This window comes from Mobula hypostoma, chromosome 5, assembly GCF_963921235.1.
Source record: "Mobula hypostoma chromosome 5, sMobHyp1.1, whole genome shotgun sequence".
Lineage (NCBI taxonomy): Eukaryota > Metazoa > Chordata > Chondrichthyes > Myliobatiformes > Myliobatidae > Mobula > Mobula hypostoma.
Window position 1 is genome coordinate 44588694 of NC_086101.1, and position 16085 is coordinate 44604778.

The following is a 16085-nucleotide window of genomic DNA, read 5'->3' on the forward strand; positions in this document are numbered from 1 at the left end:
CATAAAAAGGAGAGATTCTTGAGGGCAAGGAATATGAAATGATGATATTTGGCTTTCTGTACACACCCTGATTATTCCTGAAGGTTAAAAGGCTGAACTGAAGGGTGTAAAAAGCAATGAGATTTTCATGGGTGATTCAACACACTCAACAAACTTCACATCAGAAATTTCTTGGTTGATGCATCACACAGGAATATCAACATTATCTTCATTAAAAAGGTTGAGAATTCAGGGTAATTGGAGGCATATGAAAAAGTAGGCCAAAGTTAGCATTGTTTCCTCAAGGGAAATCAAGTCTGGCAAAACTGTTGGATTTCTTTGAGGAAGAAAGTTGCAGGATAGTGTTGTGAAATGTGTTGTTTTGCAACTGGAGTACAACGTAATACATAAAAATATTATAAATATAAAAAATAAATAAGCAGTAAAAAAGAAGAGCACAATCATGAGGTAATGTTCATGGATGTGTGGACTGCTCAGAAATCCGATGGTGAAGGGGGAGCTGTTTCTAAAACGTTGAATGTGTGCCTTCCAGCTCTTGTACCTCCTCGCAGATGGTAATAATGAGAAGAGGGCATGTCCTGGGTGCTGATGGTCTTTAATGATGAATGCTGCTTTTTGAGGAATGACATTTTGAAAATGTCCTTAATGTTGGGGAGGCTAGTGGCTAGTGTGCATGATGGATCTGGCTGAGTTTTCAACCTTATATAGCTTTTTTTCTGATCCTGTGTATTGGCATCTCCATACCAGATGGCGATGCAACCAGTAAGAATGCTCTTCAAGGTATATCGCTAGAAATATGCTAGAGCTTTTTTGGTGAGACAAGCAGTCTCCTTAAACCCCTAATGAACTGTAGCCACACTGTGTTTTGTTTGTAATTTTATCAACATGTTGGGCCCAGGATTGATCTTCAGAGATGTTGACACCCAGCAACTTGAAACTGTTCACCCTTTGCACAGTTGACCCTTCAATGAGGACTGGTCTGTATTCCTTGGTGTCCCCTTCCTGAAGTCCTCAATCAATTCCGCGGTCTTGCTAAAGTTGAGTGCAAGGTTCTTGTTGGAACACCACTCAACCCTGTTCATCTATCTCAGCCCTATATTCCTCCTTGTCACCATTTGAGATTCTGCCAACAATAATTCTGTTATTGGTGAATTAATAGATGGAATTTGTGTTATGCCTAGCTACACAGACATGGATGTGGAGAGAATAGAGCAGCAGGTTAATTCTTCTTGAAGTGTGCCTTTGTTGACTGTCAGCAAGGAGATGTTATTTCCAAACACACTGACTATGGTCTCCCGAAGAACAAGTCATGGATCCAACTGTACAGCAAGGTACAGAGGCCAAGGTTTTGAAGCTCTACTGAGTACTGCGGGGATGATGGTGTTGGATGCTGAACTGTAATCAGTAAACAACAGCCTGATGTAGATTGCTGTTGTTTACGTGGTCCAAGGCCAAGTGGACGGTCAGTGAGATCACTCCTATTGTGGCACTAGGCAAATTGCAGTGGATCTAGGTTCTTGCTTAGGCAGGAGTTAATTCTAGTGGTGATTGATAGGTTCTTGATTAGTATGGGTATCAAGGGCTACAAGGAGAAGATAGGAGAATGTGTTTGAGAGAGAAAATAAATCAGTCAAGTTCAAATGGTGGAGCAGACTCGATGGACCAAGTGGTGCTCATGTGTCTTGTGGTATATTCCAGCTATCAAAAATTGCAAGCAGAACTTGATCAGCTAGAAAAGTGGGCCTAGGTATGGCAAATGAAGTTTAGTTCAGTTAAGTGTGAGGTGCTGCATTGTGGGAAGTCAATCCAGGGTATGACTTTGTAGTAAGCAGTAGGACCCTGGAGAGTGTTTTATTACAAAGGGACTTTTGAGTACAAGTATATAGTTCATCAAAAGTGTTGTCACAGGTAGATGGGGTGGTGAAGAAGGCTTTTGCCTTTGTGAGCCTTCATCATTCAGGTCATTAAGTATCAAATTGGGATGTAATGTTACAGTAGTACATGGATGAGGCCATACTTGGAGTATTATGTTCATTTTGTTCACCCTGCTATAAGAAAGATGCAATAAGCTGGAAAGAGTACAGAAACAATATAAAATGATGTTACCAGGACAAAAATGACTGGACAATAGCAAGAGATTGAGCAGGCTGGGAGCATAGAAAACTAAGGGATGATCTTATAGAGGTGTATAAAATCTGAAGAGGCATGGATACAATCTGCATTGTGAAATCAAGAATCAGGTGACACAGGTTGAGGGTGGGAGGGGCATGATTGAATTGAAACCTAAAGGCCAACCATTTTCCATGCAGAGAGTGAAATGTATTCGGAAGAAGCTGCTGGAGAAAGGGCTGAGGAAAATACAGTAAGTATTTAAAAGACAGGTCCATGGATCGGAAATATTTTGAGTGATATAGGCCAAACTTGGGCAAACGGGACGAACCTAGATTGGGCATTTTGGTCAGCAGGGATAAGGTCCGTAGGCCTGATTCCACGCTGTGTGACTCTATGGTGCAGTTCAGAGTAGATGCTGAACTGTCAGTGATACTGACCTAGACAGGCAAAAGATTCAGTTGTAATTTTCAAACAGGAGGGAGTGAGTTCAATCTGATGCCTTAAGACTTACATTATGAAAAATTATTATTTTCATATTGCTAATTGTGAAATCTAATCTAGTAGTTTAATATTTGATTGTAAATTCTAACACTCATGTATAGTTTATGAGAACGAGCGACAATGAGAAGCATAATCAATACAATATTCCACATTATAATAGTGACTACACTTCAAATAACGATTGGAAAGCAGATTTGAATGCCCTGAGATTATAGAATATTCTCTCTCTTTTTTAACATTTCAGAGTTGCTCACATTGTCATAAACTGTATGAAACTGTGTTAGAATTTACAATCAAATATTAAACTACCTGTTTAAAAATAGTTTGTGCCTGATCTTAGTATCCCTGGATATGATTCTGACATCGTTCAGATCCTTAGAATGATTAATTAACCCAGCATCACTTATTTTAATTTGCCTGTTTCCGAAACTCCGACCTAAATCACATCACTTGGAGAGAATTAGATTCTTGTGAAAATAATTTGGATGAGAGATCATGAGCAATTTCTCCACACAATGGAGTAAGCAATGGCAAAATCATAGTCTCTTATTCAAAGATACACAAACAGAAACTATGTAAACCCCCCCTCCCCTGTTTATGAGTGAAATTTGGGTTCTATGTAACTTAAACAGAGGTATTTGAATTTTCTAAACAAAAAAAAGTTTACCAAGTGTATGTTGGATGGTGATCAAAGCGCTCTTCTCCCCTTCTCCACTGAGGGAAGTCAGTCCATAATGATTGTTAAGAAGGTAAGGCATTTGAGCAGGAACAGGTTATTGAGCCCTGTTTTACTTTAACATCTGAGAGTCTGCTTTAACATCTATCCAGATTATGGCTGACCCGCGATCACAAGACAATTTTCCCCGCACCATCAATGTATCATTTGATTCCCATCAGAGATTTGAAGATTTCAGTCAACAGAACCTCATAAAGTCATAACATTGTGAATACGATTTCTCCAGACAGCAATCAGAAACAAAAAAACCTCTTCCTAAACTAATTCCACTCACCCCAAATGCAATATCCAGACTTCTGAGAGCAGCAGTGATCAATTGACTCAGCTTTGTTTGCTGAAGTGAAAGGTTCTTATAGCCTACACTGTTCAACCACACAGGGCATAAAACTGCAGAGATACTGGGAGAATAATGATTACCGCTATTTATTTAATTCTGCTTCATCAACTTGGGAAACTTGTTTGAAATTCTGAACTATTAAAAAACTCTGGTGAGTATCAAAGGGCTTGCTATCAAAACTAATTTCAATATTTTGGCAGTTTAAAGGAAACTGAAAATAATCTCATCATGATCAACACAAGCACTTAGGACACCATTTATTAATTATCAAATATATAGCAAAGTTAATTAACAAATATTAGCTCTTGAGATGGAGCTTTGCTACGTCAGCACTGTACACCATTGAAATTTGCCATTCAGGGATGACCATTTGATCCACTGACCCTGTCCTCATTCCTGTTAAGAGCTATCAGATTGATTCATCCCTCCCTGCGTAACATTTCTTAACAGAAGTCAAAAGGCCTGTCTTTGAATGCAATCTTTATCAACGTTTCCATTTACTTGCCTCGGAGAAAAAGACTGGATGGCCACAGCACTGACAGCTGTGGTGAAAAAGAATCATTTCATATAGGACAGGACACATGCAGGGCAAGCACGCGATGTAGCAAAGTAATTGAAAATAAAACATCCTTGTCACCTTACCATTGTGTAGTTGTGAGCCACCTTCATTAACTCAGTGCAGCCTTGAGCATCAGCAAATGCACGGATACCCAAGCAGTTTGACGGATGGAGCAACTTCATCAGAAAATGACAACACACCTCCACAACCTGGGAGAGCTGGAGTAGACAGGCAGCCGCAAGGAGATTCTCGATTGTCTCCTCCTTCAACTCAAGGCAGCCTGAAATCAGATAAGTTCCCCAAACATATGGTGACAATTGTGCTCTCAAGAGGGCTATGGTAAATAAGGATTTTCAGAGAAAAAAAAATCGTTATCTTCATGGAATGTTCACGACATATTTAGCTCTCTGTGCACATCAATAATAAATAAAACCTATTTTGAAGAGTCTGTTTGCAGATTCCATATAGCTGACAAACAGCAGCCACTGAGTTATGATAGAGGTCTTTGAAGCAAACCCCCTTTCTGACTCTGGCTTCTCCCCCCTTCCATTGCACTCTGGATGAAGGGTCTCTGCCTGAAACATCGACCCTATTCCTCTGCATAGCTGCTCTCTGACCTGCAGAGTTTCGCTGGCACTTTGAATGCGTTATATACAGATCATTCCACATTGTGAAGCTGTCAGTCTGTACTGTGTAACTGATACACTGATACTGCTCAACAGATTTCACTCCCATACCTTAGAGACTTTACACTTAGTGTGATTCGCATAATTTATTCAATTCAACTGATTTGAGAGTTAATATAACTTTATTTGGAAAATCAAAGCAAATTTTATTTAGCTGCAAATTTGGAAAAAGTAAATAATCACAGAAAAGATTGAATTAATCTTTATTGGGAAGAGGATGCAATCCCTGATCATGAGCAAGAAGTTTTTCTTTAATTTATTAAAAAAGTTGATGATAGAATATCAGCTGCCGGCTGTTATTTCAGAAGTGGATTACAGGAGCTGGAACGTAATGTTGAGGCTTTATAAAGTACTGCTGAGGCCTCACTTGGAGTATTGTAAGCAGTTTTGAACCCCTTATCCAAGAAGGGCTGTGCTGACATCGGAAGGAGTTCAAAGGAGGTTCACAAAAATGAATCTGGGATTGAAAGGCTTGTCATATGAAGAGTGTTTGATGACTCTGTGCCTGTACTCACCGGAATTCAAAAGAATGAGTGCTGACTTCATTGAAGCCTATCGAATGATGAAGGGGCTTGATAGAGTTGATTAGGAGAGGATGTTTCCTGTGGTGGGGGAGTCAAGGACCAGAAGACACAGCCTTAGAATAGAAGGACATGCTTTAAGAAAGGAGATGAGGAGGAACTATGTTAGCCAGTGAGTGGTGAAGCATTGAAATTTGTTGCCACGGTTGGCTGTGGAGGCCAAGGCATCGGGTAAATTTCTGGCAGAGTGTCATAGATTCTTGATTAGTCAAGGCATGAAGGGATACTGGGAGAAAGCAGGACATTGGGGCTGAGAGGGAAAATGGATCATCCATGAATTAGTGGAGCATACTCAATGGGCCGAATGGCCTAATTCTACTCCTATATCTTATGGTCATGTGGAAATGGATTAGACTGGACTGAGCTAGAGATTTGGTGCCAATAACTCACAACGTTATTAGGTCAACCATTGAAACTATCAGTGGAGTACTGACAAGCAGAGGAGAGAGTCAGGAAGTACATTGTATGCTTAATGCCAGGGAAGGCTCTCCTAGGAACAGCAACCACACCAAACCTGTGGAAAAGTATTCACAATGGATTGCTTCAGGAAAGCTAACAGTTAACAACAAGGATGCCTGGCATTCTGGCCATTCCCATTTCTCTCCTGTCCTCTGGGAGAAGATACAAGTGTTTGAAGGCCTTGATGAAGGGTCTCAGCCCTAAACATTGACAGGTGCTGTATGACTTGCAGAGTTCCTCCAGCATTTGTGTGTGTTGGCTAGACACAAGAACAGCTCCCTCCCCACTGCTATAAGAACTCTTCCACACACCTTTACCGTTGTGCTGCCATATTGTTAGAATCACAAACTGGATTCTATTATTGTCACTTTATCATTTCTTTTTCCACTACTTCAAACGACACTACTGTCAGCACACCATTCTGCTGTCCTCACACTTGTCACTGTATTCATTGTTCTACTCATTATTGTCATGGATACTGTTTTCTTACTGAGCTTCACGTGAGCAAGGAACTTCAATATACCATGGTGTATGACAATAAGCTGATCTGATTTGGTCTGTACACTAAGAAGGGCGAGTCAGACGTTTCCAGCTCACAGGCATTGAAATTTGCCCAGCACACATGTGGCATTCAAACAGGAAATACCCCAGGTTGCAGACTGCATTAACTGTGATTGACAGCCTTGATTAATAGTAACCCAAGAGAGCAAAATTAAAATCACAACAAAGACTAACAACTTTTAGGAATGGTTTTAAGTTGCACTATTAGCATACAATCTATCAACTCATGCAATAGCTTGCAAAGACCCCATTTACCAGGGTTCAACAGACCTGTTGTAAAACTCTTGAATTAACACACGTCTAATACAATTAATCACAATTTGGTTCAGTGTTTCCAGTGGATCCTCTGTCAGAACATAGTTCCATATAACTGCATTGCCATAAATCAGAAACAGACAGTAGATAGAAACTGACCCAGAACTTAGAATCAGTCAGGTGTCCTCTTGTCCTGCTTATAATGAGAACAATTCCATCTACTGTCTCTACACTATCAAAAGGAAGTTAAAAGAAAAATCACCCATGGAGGGAACTTGGAAAGTGAGCAGTACACTAAGCTACAGTCTTGTATGGAAATGATTGACAAAATGTGCAATGAACATAGCAAAATTTCTATTAACGTTATTTGACACAGAAGAGCAATAATAAAAGACCAATTTTTTTTTTAATAATTTGCTTGGATTCCATTAAAAGTGGCAAGTCTCAAAATTCTTTGCTATAGCTGAAGGGGTAGTTCTGAAAGTGTGCTGCATTGTCACAGGGACTGTCCTGAGAGATTTCTGCATGTCACATGGGTAATTGTGAAATAGTACTGCATTGAGAGAGTGCTGTACTACTAGTGGAAGTACACAGACAGAATGCCACATTTTCAGGTCAGAAAATGCAACAATTTGGAGAGCAGTAAGTAGGAAACAGTAATTTGTCAGAGTGACACTATCCAGAGGAGGCTTTACATTCAGGGGCTAGTACTGACAGTATGAATATAGGACATAGAAATTTCCAGCACATTACAGGCCCTTTGGTCCACAGTGTTGTGCCAACCATGTAACCTACTCTAGAGACGGCCTAGAATTTCCCTAGCGCATAGCCCTCTATTTTTCGAAGCTCCATGTATCTATCTAAGAAGCTCTTAAAAGACCCTATTGTATCCATTTCCACCACCGTGGCCAGCAGTGCATTCCATGCACCCACCACTCCATGTGAAAAATTTATCCCTGACAACCCCTCGGTACCTATTTCCAAGCACCTTAAAACTATGCCCCCTCCTGTTAGCCATTTCAGCCCTGGGAAAAAGCCTCTGGCTATCCACATGACCAATGCCTCTCATCATCTTATACACCTCTATCAGGTCACCTCTCATCCTCTGTCGCTCCAAGGAGAAGAGGCCAAGTACACTCAACCTATTCCCATAAGGTACGCTCTCCAATCCAGGCAACATCCTTGTAAATCTAAATCTCCTCTGCACTCTAGTATGCTGCAGATGTCATATTATCAGTGACATTTGTCATGACTTTTTTTTGGCAACTGTGCAGTGCAAGACATAAAAAATTACTAGAAGTTGCAATAAAAAATTTAATAATACAAAAGAGGAATAGCAAAGTAGTGTTCATGGGTTTATGGACCATACACAAATCGGTTGGTGGAGGGGAAAAAGCTGTTCCTAAACTGTTTACTGTGCCCTGTTGGATTGGGTGATACTAATCCAGAGGTTTCTCAGAAGGCAAGAAAGAGGCAAAAAACTCTGTGGTTATGGCCATTTATTTGATGCAAACAAGAACAAAGAATGACAAATAACAATGAACTCAGACTAGAGAGATGAAGCATATTCCATTGATAAATTGTAACCTATGAAATAGTCAGATTCAAATGACATAACCCTTGCTACAGAAATTCTAAAAATCTTCTGAAAAATACAGAATCTGCCATGTTACAATTACTAGAAAATAAACAGGCAATTTCATTTATATACTGTAGCTGAATGTAAATAACATCACATGTAATGTCCTGGTTAAGATTTTTACTGCTATGCTGTAGGTATTTCATTTTAGTAGTTCTATAAGAGCAGTCTGTTCTGCTTTCAGCTTGTTTAAGTGTGAGTGAAATAAGGGGCAAATCTTTTACTAGCTCTTCTTTCAGTTAGTCCTGGCGAAGGGTCTCGGCCTGAAACGTCGACTGTACCTCTTCCTAGAGATGCTGCCTGGCCTGCTGCATTCACCAGCAACTTTGATGTGTGTTGCTTAAAATTCCAGCAAACTCATTCATAAGGCCAGTGATGTTGTGGAGATGGAACTGGACTCTCTGACGGTGGTGTCTGAAAAGAGGATGCTGTCCAAGTTGCATGCCATCTTGGACAATGTCTCCCATCCACTACATAATGTACTGGTTGGGCACAGGAGTACATCAGCCAGAGACTCATTCCACAGAGATGCAACACAGAGCGTCATAGGAAGTCATTCCTGCCTGTGGCCATCAAACTTTACAACTCCTTCCTTGGAGGGTCAGACACCCTCAGCCAATCGGCTGGTCCTGGATGTATTTCCTGGCATAATTTACATATTGCTATTTAATTATTTATGGTTTTATATTGATATATTCATACCCTATTCTTGGTTAGGACAACTGTAATGAAAATCAATTTCCCTCGGGATCAATGAAGTATGACTATGACTATGACAATCTGCAGATTTCCTCATGTAAGGGACTCTGTTATTCAACTTAGGAATGTGGTTTCAGCCAATCAGGATGTGCTTTCACGCAGACTGAGGGTCCAGACCTTGCATTACAGACAACTTCAAGATGAGCTCTAACTTAAGTACACATTTGACTCTTTAATTATCATGGGCTCATTTTGTTTTTTTTTCTTTAATAACTCCTTGGTTAAGTTAATGTTCATAAATATACTCTCTTTTTAATTGTATGCAGTGTACAATCTGTTATATCTTCTCAATGAGTACGTGCAATAAACCACACAGCTTTCACACAAAACAGGGTTTGGATGGGTGAGACATCCCAACCTCACGGGATTTGCAGGATCAAAGTTGCATAGACCCTAGACACACGGAGCATCAGAAAGGTGGGTTCCTTGCTGTGGAGTCCAGTGGCTGTTAGCAAGGGGCTAATGAACCACATGCCCAGAACTGCCCAGTAAAAAAGGGTTTGACAAGCAAACATAGAAAGGTTACAATACAACAAAAATAACAATTCTACACCCCAATCCAACAGGGACGTCAGCCTGCTGTAACGCCTCCCTGAAAGAGCGCCGCACTGTCAAAGAGTGCTGAGAAAGTGTTGTACAGTCAGTGGAGTAGCTTTGAAGGGGCACTGCTCTGAGGAGCACGATTTTCCCCGAAGGAAACCATGCTGACTACAGCCTGTTTTAATATGCACCTCCATGTACCCCAAAACCACAATCGACACCAACATCTTCCCAACTACTGAGGTCAGACTAACTAGCCTATAATTTCCTTTCTTCTGCTTCTCTCCCTTCTTGAAGGAGTGGAGTGACACTTGCATCTGGTCCAGAGGAACAATCTTCCTTTAGACCTCTCAGCTTCCTCAGCACTGTCTCCTTATTAATAGCAACTACACTCACATCTGCCCCTTGATACTCTCAAATTTCTGGCATACTCCTGACATCTTCCACAGTGAAGACTGATGCAAAATACTTGTTAAGTTTGTCCGCCATTTCTTTATTCCCCAATACAAGCAAGCAAGTTTATTCATATAGCACTTTTCAAATACAAGGCAGTACAAAGTGCTTTCAATAGAACAAGATACAAAAATCAAATTTCAAATTTCTGATGATATATAAGAGAATAAAATCATACAAAAATAGACATGATAACTAGAAGTTATAGCACAGGAGATTCTAATTAAAAACCACAGCGAAAAGTTTTGAGCTATGAATTAAAAGAACTTAAAATTGGGGCAGACTTCAGACCATCTGGAAGTTTATTCCAGATATATGGAGCATAGTAACTAAAAGCTGCTTCACCGTGTTTGATTTTGACCTTGGAGACGGTAAGCCAATCCATTCCAGATGGCCTGAGAGCTTGGGAAGATTCATAATGCAGCAAGAGATCGGAGATGTATCTTTGCCATAGATCATTCAGTGTTTTATAAACCAACAGTAACATTTTAAAGTAAGTCCGCTAACAGACAGGAAGCCAAGGCAGTGATCTGAGAACTGGAGTGATATGTTCTACTTTCTTGGTCTTGGTGAGGACTCCAGCTGCAGTGTTTTGAATCAGCTGCAGCTGTCTGAGGGATTTTTTACAGCGACCAGTGAAAATGCCATTGCAGTAGTCAAGCCTACCAAAAATAAACACATGGATGAGTTTTATCTAGATATTGCTGAGACACAAGCCCCTTAACTCTCACTGTATTTTTAAGATGGTAGTTGGCTGGACTTTGTAATTGTCTTAATGTGGCAGTTGAAATTTAAGTCGGAGTTCATCACAACGTCAAGGTTTCTTGCTTGTTTTTTGTTCTGTAGCAGCAGCAATTCTAAGTACGCACTGACTTTTAATCATTTTTTCTTTGGCACCTAAAAACAATTATTTCAGTTTTTCCTTTGTTAAATTGGAGGAAATTTTGGCTCACCAAATCAGTGATTGTCCAGACATGAGGGACAGCCTCCCCCTCCCGCCTCTGATCCCACTTCTCATCTGTGCTGGGTCTTTACCATCCCCTCCGACCTTCAACTCTCTGAGGCAGAGCGCTCTGTTCTCAGTAAGGGCCTTACCTTTGTCCCCCTTCGCCCACACCTCAGCAAGTTCCATGACACTGAACACTTCTTCTGCCGGCTCCGTCTTCAAGCCTACTTCTTCGGCAAGGACTCTCCCACCCCCACTGATGACCCCTTCTCCGGTCGTCAACCCTCCTCCTCTTTATGGACACCTCACTCTAGTCTTCTGCCTGCTCTGGATCTCTTTATTGCTAACTGCCAACAGGACATCGACCGTCTCGACATTACCACACCTTGTTCCCATTCCAACCTCACTGTTTCCGAACACTCTGCTCTCCACTCCCTCCGCACTAATCCTAACCTTACTGTAAAACCTGCCAATAAGCGGGGTGCTGTTGTAGTCTGGCATACTAACCTCTACCTTGCCGAGGCACAGCGATGACTTGCGGATACCTCCTCTTATTTACCCATCGATCATGACCCCACTAAGGAGCACCAGGCCATTGTCTCCCACACCATCACCGACTTTATCCGCTCAGGGGATCTCCCATCCACTGCTACCAACCTTATAGTTCCCACACCCCGCACTTCCCATTTCTACCTCCTACCCAAGATCCACAAATCTGCCTGTCCAGGTAGACCCATGGTCTCAGTTTGCTCCTGCCCCACCGAACTCGTTTCTGCATACCTCGACATGGTTTTATCCCCCCTTGTTCAATCCCTTCCTACCTATGTTTGTGACACTTCTCATGCTCTGGACTTTTTCAATGATTTTAAGTTCCCTGGCCCCCACTGCTTTATTTTCACCATGGATGTCCAGTCCCTATATACTTCCATCCCCCAGCAGGAAGGTCTGAAAGCTCTCTGCTTCTTTTTGGATTCCAGACCTAACCAGTTCCCCTCTACCACCACTCTGCTCCGTCTAGTGAAATTAGTCCTTACTCTTAATAATTTCTCCTTTGGCTCCTCCCACTTCCCCCAAACTAAAGGTGTAGCCATGGGCACCTGTATGGGTCCCAGTTATGCCTGCCTTTTTGTTGGCTTTGTGGAACAATCCATATTCCAAGCCTATACTGGTATCTGTCCCCCACTTCTCCTTCGCTACATCGGCAACTGCTTTGGCATTGCTTCCTGCACGCATGCTGAGCTCGATGACTTCATTAACTTTGCCTCCAACTTTTACCCTGCCCTCAAGTTTACCTGGTCCATTTCCTACACCTCCCTCCCCTTTCTGGATCTATCTGTCTCTATCTCTGGAGACAGCTTATCTACTGATGTCTACTATAAGCCTACTGACTCTCACAGCTACCTGGACTATTCCTCTTCTCACCCTGTCTCTTGCAAAAATGCCATCCCCTTCTCTCAACTCCTCTGTCTCCACCGCATTTGCTCTCAGGATGAGGCTTTTCATTCCAGGACCAGGGAGATGACCTTCTTTTTTAAAGAAAGGGGCTTCCCTTCCTCCACTATCAACTCTGCTCTCAAACACATCTCTCCCATTTCACGCACACCTGCTCTCACCCCATCCTCCTGCCACCCCACTAGGAATAGGGTTCCCCTTGTCCTCACCTATCACCCCACCAGCCTCCAGGTCCAACATATAATTCTCCATAACTTCCGCCACCTCCAACGGGATCCCACTACTAAGCACATCTTTCCCTCCCCCGTCTTTCTGCTTTCCGCAGAGATCACTCCCTACGCCACTACCTTGTCCATTCGTGCCCCCCATCCCTTCCCACCACTTATCCTTGTAAGCGGAACAAGTGCTACACATGCCCTTACACTTCCTCCCTCACCACCATTCAGGGCCCCAGACAGTCTTTCAGCTGTGAATCGGCTGGGGTGATATACTGCGTCCAGTGCTCCCGATGTGGCTTTCTATATATTGGCGAGATCCGACGCAGGCTAGGAGACCGCTTTGCTGAACACCTATGCTCTGTCCGCCAGACAAAGCAGGATCTCCCAGCGGCCACACATTTTAATTCCACATCCCATTCCCATTCTGATACGTCTATCCACGGCCTCCTCTACTGTAAAGATGAAGCCACACTCAGGTTGGAGGAACAACACCTTATATTCCGTTTGGTTAGCCTCCAACCTGATGGCATGAACATTGACTTCTCTAACTTCCGTTAATGCCCCAACTCCCCTTCATACTCCATTCGTAATTTATTTATTATTATTATTATTATTATTTTTCTCTCTCTTTTTTCTCCTTCTGTCCCTCTTACTATAACTCCTTGTCCATCCTCTGGGCTTCCCTCCCCCCTTCTTTCTCCCCAGGCCTCCTGTCCCATGATCCTCTCACTTCTCCAGCCTCCTATGCCTTTTGCCAAACAACTTTCTAGCTCTTGGCTCCATCCCTCCCCCTCCTGTCTTCTCCTATCATTTCGGATCTCCTCCTCCCCCTCCCACTTTCAAATCTCTTACTATCTCTTCTTTCAGTTAGTCCTGACGAAGGGTCTCGGCCCAAAACGTCGCCTGTACTTCTTCCTATAGATGCTGCCTGGCCTGCTGCGTTCACCAGCATTTTTTGTGTGTGTTGCAGTGATTGTTCAATACAGTTTTTTAGTGATTGCATGGGACCAGAGTCACTTGCTGAGACAGTTATGTAAATCTCAGTGTTATCCACATAACTAATGTAAGATATTTTGTTGCTTATCATGATTTGAGCTGGAGGGAGCATGTATATGTTAAACAAAACAGGCCCCATCATGTACCCTTGAGGTACTCCACGTCATTTTTGTTCCATCAGATATGCAGCAACCAATCTTGGACAATGTCTCCCATCCACTACATAATGTACTGGTTCGGCCAGGAGTATATTCAGCCAGAGACTCATTCCACCGAGATGCAACGCAGAGTGTCATAGGAAGTCATTTCTGCCTGTGGTCAGCAAACTTTACAATTCCTCCCTTGGAAGGTCAGACACCCTGAGCCAATAGGCTGGTCCTGGACTTATTTCCTGGCATAATCTACATATTACTATTTAACTATTTATGGTTTTATTATTACTATTTAATTATTTATGGTGCAACTGTAATGAAAACCAATTTCCCCCAGGATCAATAAAGTATGACTATGACTATGACAATCGATACAAAATGGGCCCTGTCCTGTAAATACGATTTAAATCACTTTAGAACTCTACTAATCCCACCCAGTTCTCCGGTCTGTCCAGCATCATTTTCTAATGGTTTTGATATACACTTTCATGTCTATTTTAAATTTTATATATCTGAAAAAAACATGGTATCTTTTTTATATTATATGCCCTCTCTTTTCCTTTAAGGTTGTCTTTGACTTTCATGTCAGCCACAGTTGCCTTATACTCCCTTTATAATAAATTGTCATCTCTGGGATGTATCTATCCTGTGCCATCCGAATTGCCCCCAGATATTCTCGCCATTGTTGTTCAGCCATCATACGTGCTTCTTTTTCCTTCCTATCAACTTTAGCCAACTCCCCTCTCATGCCTCTGCAATTCCATTTATTGCACTGTAATATTGACACATCTCAATTTATCCTCTCCCTCTTAAACTGCAGGGCGTATTTTATCATATTATGATAACTTTCTCCTGAGGATTCCTTTACCCAAAGTTCCCTAATGAAATCTGGTTAATTTCATAATATCCAGTCCGGAATTGCCGTTCCCCTAGTGAGCTCAACAACAAGCTGCTCTAAAAAGCCATCTCAGAGGCATTCTGCAGATTTCTTTTCCTGGGATCTAGCACCAGCCCGATCTTCCCAATTCAACGGCATATTGAAATCCCCCATGACTATCGTGTAAGGGGTTTCTTCTTTTATGTTACTGCTAAGGCTAATAAAATAGCTTCTTTATGATGTTATAATATAATGGCTTCTCTGTAATGTTAACTGCTGAGTTAACAGTAGCAGCTTGTTTGGGTTATAATTACTGATAGAGAGAATTGTATTCATTTGCTAACCAATTGGGATAGATGTTATTCTTTCTTGTGTGTCTGTAAGCTATTGTTTTCGCGGGCTTTGGGCAGAAGGCGCGATGGGGACAGAGAGAGGTGACGCGCTGAGAGAGATGCTGCAAGCTGGGTGAGGATCGGACCCAAGAGGGAGTCTGAGGCCCAGGGCTTTTCTGGAGGAGAACCGAAGAGGAAGGACGTGCTGGGCACGATCTGGTCGACACCCTGGTTGGTCCCAGGCGGCGGGTCGAGGGGTCGGAGGGGATTGAATAGTGGAACGAAGACCCTGTTAATTGAGCTCCAATGGTTGTGCATGAACTGGTTGAACTTTGATAAGTTTGGCGCCTTTTACTTTCCTTGTATATTGTACCTCTATTAATTACATAGTTCTAGTGAGATCTATAAAGTGTAATCTGTAAGTCGGACATTGTATGCTGTCTGTTAACTGGCGGTGTGGGTACATCACACAGCATCCACACAAACTTGATTACCCAGTTTGGCGAGGCCGAAGGCTGCTCCCGCTAAATGAAAGCGAGCTGAGCGAGCCTGAGGCTACAATCGTAACATTGCTGTTCTACATGCCTTCTCTATCTCCCACTGATATTTATATCCACCATCCTGGCTACTGTTCAGAGATTTGTATATAATTCCCATCGGGATATTTTTACCTTTACAATTTCATAACTCTATTAACAAAGATTCTACAACTTCCAATCCTATTTCCACCTCTTTCTCAGGATTTGATTTCAATACTTACCAACAGAACCCCGATGGCTACCTGCCTGTCCTTTAAATACAACGCGTATCCTTGGATGATAAGATCTCAACTGTTAACTTCTGTCAGTCACAACCCAGTAATGCTTGTCAATCTCTAAATGTGCTGCAAGATCATTGACCCTCTGTGTACTGTGTGCATTCAAATATAACACTT

General features: G+C 42.0%; 1 protein-coding gene across 1 annotated transcript in view; it reads right to left on the reverse strand.

Moving 5' to 3' along the window:
- The window catches only part of LOC134346195 (kelch-like protein 1), a 462134-nt gene that overhangs the window by 185409 nt on the left and 260640 nt on the right, over positions 1-16085 (reverse strand). The window contains exon 4 of the mRNA XM_063047509.1: positions 4329-4525. Coding sequence (XP_062903579.1) covers positions 4329-4525 — 197 coding nt within the window. The remainder of the gene's footprint in view (positions 1-4328; positions 4526-16085) is intronic.